Source organism: Heterocephalus glaber, unplaced genomic scaffold (assembly GCF_053883595.1).
Source record: "Heterocephalus glaber isolate CG9 unplaced genomic scaffold, H.glaber_assembly_v1.0 deba00001531, whole genome shotgun sequence".
In the NCBI taxonomy this organism is placed as follows: domain Eukaryota; kingdom Metazoa; phylum Chordata; class Mammalia; order Rodentia; family Bathyergidae; genus Heterocephalus; species Heterocephalus glaber.
Window position 1 is genome coordinate 3,879,168 of NW_028258329.1, and position 5,411 is coordinate 3,884,578.

A 5,411-nucleotide genomic window follows, 5' to 3' on the forward strand; every position below is an offset into this window, starting at 1 on the left:
GTTCAGTCTCCGGAATTGAAAAACAAAAAATGTTTGGTTCCCAGGGTGGTGCTATTGCACGACTGGGAGTCGATAGGACCTTTGGCAGGTAGGGTCTAGAGGGAGATGTCTTCAGGTCACTGGGTGTGTGCCCTGGCAGAAAATGGGGAGACCCTTGCCCCTTCCTCTTCCTCTTCCTCTTTGCATCCTGGTCAGAGTGAGTGACTGCTCTGCCATGTGCTCCCTACCAAGATGAATGGCATTGTCCCAGCCCAAAGGAAGCCAACCAACCATGGACTGAACCCTGCAGCACTGTGAGCCAAAACAGACCCTTCGTTAAATTGCCTCAGTATTTTTTACAGCGACAGAAAGCTGACTCTGTTGAAGAGTCCTTTCATTGCTATGGGTTAAACCTTTCAATATATAATGTAGTAGAAGTTTGCCTGGAGAAAATGTTTAAGTATTTCTTTATTTAATAATAACAATGGCATGTTACTTCAAATAACATTTATGAAAATAGCTATACTTTTCTAAAAACTATTTAGTAAGAAAAGTAATATTCCTTTGAATTTTAAAAAGTCTTTTCAAAGTCTGGCTTATGGCCAGTTGGATTTTTCTATCTGCTCTGCTCTCGACCTCTTGTGATATTACACATGCTGTAGACTCGCTGAACATCCATGAGGGAAGAAAACATCTTTGTATTCCTACTCAATAGCTCTGACCTTGTAGGCAATCTTGATAAAGTCTCAGGACCTGACTCCTCTCCTCCAGGAATCTATGGTTCGTACTTTGACAGCCACCGTCCTGGCTCTCGTTGAGAAGTGGGATCGGATGACCAAGAATCTCTACACATCTGAAGGAAACCAAGAGTGTGCAGAAGACTCAGAGAGAACCCCGCGTAAACTAGGATAATTCAGGTACTTCATAGAAGTACCATCCTGGGACAGGTTTGATAGGGTACAGAAATCAGTCAGATGGCAAGAGGCCACAGACCAGACATAGAAAGCAACACCTTTTCCTTACACCAAGTAGAAAAGAGCATTTGCAATGGCAACAAAAAATATAATGCAGGAATAAACCTAACCAAAATTCTGGAGGACTTACAAAAACATTTAAAAATTGTACTAAAGGATGAAAATTGAGAGATGTCTTATGTTTCCTGCAGGAATCTCTAGCGCCATGAAGAGAGCAGGCAGACGGATGGCTCAGTAAGTAGCCTCTGCAGCACAGTGGAGCCAGCGGGATTTCTGTCACCAGCATCGCGAGCTGCAATGTATTCTCCAGGATGAAAGCTGCCCAAAATGAAGCAAAGAGACTAGGGACCAACCTCAACAAATTTGCAGTAAATATTACAATCAACAGGTGCATACACTCAATATGTACAATTCCTGGAGAGTGACATGAAGCCAGCAAAGGACCTTAAAGGATAAGAAGGTCACAGAAGCCAAGCCAGCAGTGGACACACTCATGGAAACCAATCAACATCCAAATTAGTAAGGGTCGGGGGCTGCGGTAACGAAGAGACCCAGTAACACAGAGGCTGGAGTCAGCAAGTCTCTCGTCTGTCTCAGGTTCCCCAGAGACGCAGAGCCAATGAGAAGACAGGCAGACAGGTAGATGGATATAGAGATACAGACGTACAGGTGTGGATGTGGTCCCAACTTCATGGTGGTAGTACCTACAATTTTCCAACTGAAGGACGGTGCCTGAATTTCTTCTTCTTTTTCTCTTTTGGGAATCAAACTCAGGGCCTCGCGCTTGCCTGGCAGATGTTGCACCGCTGAGCTGCATCCCTGGCCCCTGAATTTTTTTTTTTTTTAGTACCGGGGATCAAACTTGGGACCTTGTGCTTGCGAGGCAGGTGGTGGAACCACTGAGCTAAATCCCCAGCCCTGGCCCCTAAATTTCTACATTCAGTAGAAACCAAACTTTGAATCTTGATCTCTCCAGGGCTGGCGATCTTCAGTGCAACCCTTTGGTGGTGCTGAGTGGTGATGGTGAGTCACAGCTGTCCATCACAAGGGGCAACCAGCACTGCAGTGTGTCGTGTTGCTGAGATGCTCACCCAGCTAGGTGAATCATGTGCATTTTAAACTTAAGACATTTTCAAGTTGCAATGGGTGAATTGGTTTACAATCCCACTGTAAATCAAGGAACATGTGTTTTCAAAAGATAAAGAGTTCTCTTCCTTATTTGCAGTATTGTACAAAATGTTTGGTTAATTAAAACCACAAAATGATACAGGATCTTTGAGGATGGTGAAAATAATTCTAAGTCTTGAGCCTTGAGCTTTTCCTTAGGGTGCTGATCCAGCATGGCTGGAGTGCTGCCACAGCCTGATCTTAGGGGTCTTGGAGCAGACGCCCCCACTCTGCATGGACCCAACACAGAAGCAGTTCCTACTGCAGGGCTCCTCACACTCTTGATGAGGACTTGGCCACAGGGCCGGCTGGAAACTGCAGTCCACTCAGCAGCCTTTGCTTAGCTCCAGATCTGTTATCCTGCAAGGGCAAAATGGATTTTATTTGAAGTAAGCGGATCTCCACCCCCACCTCCCTAGTGAAAAGCAAATAAATGTAAATTAAATCCATGAAGTACTTTTCCTTTCTTTTTTTCTCCTTTGGCCTATCAGATTGGCCAAAATTAAAAGATTTCAGACTAACTGATTTTATGTAACAGATAGGAGGGTTTACAACCTACAGCAAAGACTGTAAAATAAAAAAGGATTTTACTGACAGGCACTCAGAGGATTTTGAGGGTTCTAAAGGCACTGTCCCAGAAAACTGAGTGGAAGTCAAGAGGCCCTCAGGGGTCAAAGGTAGAAGCAGGTTTGCGTGGGCACTTTGGCCCCCATGGGATATGCAGCCGCAGTTGGACAAGGCCACAGTCAGGCAAGGCCACCAGTACCAGTCTGGGTACCTTCTAATTCCATGTGGCCAGCTGTCACAGTGCTCATCTCTATGGCCTGTATGTGCCTCTGCCCCGGGTCTGGGGGCTTCCCTCTTCCCCACTCCCAGACCTGAGGGAGATGGAGGGAACTTACTGCTGGAGGTCAAATGTGGGACTTTGATTTCCAGAATGAGTGCAGGGTCCCACTGTTTTGTTAATACCTGTAAAAATCTCAAGTACACATAGCCACCAACTCCTTTTGGAATCTCCAGTGGTTGCAGAAAATAACATACACTGTATGGAGCAACATGCATAGAAAAGTAGGCAGTCCTGTTAACTCGTGGCTCTGGAGCCAGGCTCAAATCTTGACCATTGCTTAGCAGCTCTGTGGGCCTGAACAGGCTACTGAACCTTCCAATGCCCACGTCCTTGGCTAGAAACTAGGAATGACAGTGACGAACCTCAGAGAGGCTTGTGAGGAGTCAGTGAGTTAATACAAGGCCAGGGCTCAGACCAAGGGTTTGGTGTTTGGTGACTACTCACTGCTCATCAGCTCCTTCCATCTCTTGATCCCATTTCTGTATAAAGTGTGTTAATGCACATGTGTGTATGTTGCTATGAGCCCGAACTTTACACATAAAGAAAGCTGTTACCTGCAGGGAAGGAGGAAGGGGGTCGTCTACATGGATGTTCTTTTGCGCTGGGTCTATTTATTTATAAGCATTAACACATACATGTAAGTCATCGGTGGAAAGTATGTATGCATGGGGGCGAGGGGCCCCTCATACCAGCCAGTGAGGGCCCTGCAGGGCCAGGGACAGGGCTCGAGGTCCCCAGGGCCAGGCCAGGGAGCAGTATCAGCCACCTTCTCTCCACACTGCTCCACAACGCCGCGGGGCCCCAGGCCGCGGAATCAGGGGTCCCCTCCGAGGGCGCCCACGCCTAGGGGGCCCAGACTGCCCCGACTCAGGCGGTGCCGACGGCCTGCCAGGCCGCGGAGGTGGCAGAGGGAGGACAGCGATCCCCGCGCAGAGGGCCGCGGAAGGAGGCCGGTGCGGCCGAGAGCAGGGAGCGGGGCCCAGCGCCCTTCATCCACGTCAACAGTTCCTCCGTAGCGCAGCGGCCCGGCCAGAAATAACGGGCGGGCCCCTTCCCTTCTCCGCTTCCTCTTCCTTCCTCTCTCCCGCCCTGCCTCCTCCCCAGCGGCGGGAGAGGCTGGTGGCGCCCCGCCCTCGGCTCGCACCTGCTCGGCGGGCGCCGTTCGTTCTCGGCGTGGCCGGGAGGCGGGGAGAGGGCTCAGCGCGGGGCGGTACCGGGGCGGGGTGGACGAGCCTCTGCGGGGCGCCCCGGCCGCCCTGCCCCCTGGCGTCCGCCCCGGGAACGCGGCTCGGACGCCTGAGACCCGGCCCACGGCCCAAGGAAGCCCGAAGGGCCGACGCCTCGCTGCTCGCAGGCCCTGCCCGGGGCGCCGCCGAGCCACCTGCCCGTGTCCAGCGTGTGCCCCGCCAGTCCTGGGAGGCCGGCGTCTGTCCGGGCCGGCTGCAGACACGGGTCCCGTCTTGGAGCGAGGACTGCCCGCGAGAGCTGCGGGGGTCCGGGTCGAACAGGAGGCCCCAGGTCGGGCCTCCGAGCCCCGCTCAGCAGAGGGGCAGTGACGCGAAGGGGGCCCGGGCCGTGTCCTTAGCTCCTTGCGGTGCACAAGGTCCGGAGTCTCTGAACTCCCTACTTGGGGCTCCTGGCGGAAAGCCTTCCCCCACCGTGAATGGTCCTGGGAATGCTTCCTGTCCCTCCTGCCCTGGCCCAGCCCGGACCCTTCCCTGACCATGCCTGGCACCGGCCTCTGTCAGCGCTGGGCAGACAGCTCAGCTTCCCTCTGAAACAACTCCAGATCTTAGAAGATTCTCCTGGAAGCCTTCCCCCCGGTGTGTATCCCACAGCTCTGCCCACATAGCAGAGGCCGCAGTCAGCTCTGCGGCATTTGGGTCCCTGGCCGCCGCCTGAATCCCGGTCGGTGGCCCGCGGGCGTGACTGTCTAGGTCACGTTTCGTTTCCCCGGGTTTGTGGAAGGCTGACTAGCTCATAGCCCTCCATGCGCGCACCGCAGAGGGCGGGGCAGGACAGCGATGTGGGGAAGGGAGAGGAAACTGGTGGAGGATGGCGGTTTCCAGCACCCAGGGGAGGGAAGGCTCTGGCAAAGTCCCTCCGGAGGAGCTGCTCTTCTGGGCGCCCAGGGTGCAGGTTACCACAGCTCCAGATGAACAGGACGCCGTGTCTGGCACTCCAGGCCGGCCTGTGTGTGGCCCTCAGGCCCAGAAGCCCAGGGCTCCGGGGTGACAGGGACCTTAACCTCACTGGGCCAAGAGCCAGCAACCTCCTCACCACCTCCAAGCAGGGACCCCCTGACTTGAGAACTTCTACTCATGCAATAAATGGTGTGAAACAGGAAACATCTATGTGACTGCTAAGTGTAACTCGAAGAAACTCAAGGAGAACTGGAGTCCCTTCCCCACTTGTCCAGGATTCCACATACAACAGTGACCTGC

The 5,411-nt window shown here is 53.0% G+C and overlaps 1 protein-coding gene across 1 annotated transcript; it reads right to left on the bottom strand.

The window, feature by feature from the left end:
• Window positions 1-429: 429 nt before the first annotated feature.
• On the bottom strand, window positions 430-4,693 carry LOC110350716 (uncharacterized). The gene is made up of 2 exons (XM_087188265.1): window positions 3,522-4,693; window positions 430-2,480 (listed from the first exon to the last, which is right to left on the bottom strand). The coding sequence occupies exon 1, from the start codon at window positions 4,691-4,693 to the stop codon at window positions 3,782-3,784; it is 912 nt and encodes a 303-aa protein (XP_087044391.1). The 3' UTR covers window positions 430-2,480; window positions 3,522-3,781.
• Between the last annotated feature and the right edge of the window lie 718 nt (window positions 4,694-5,411).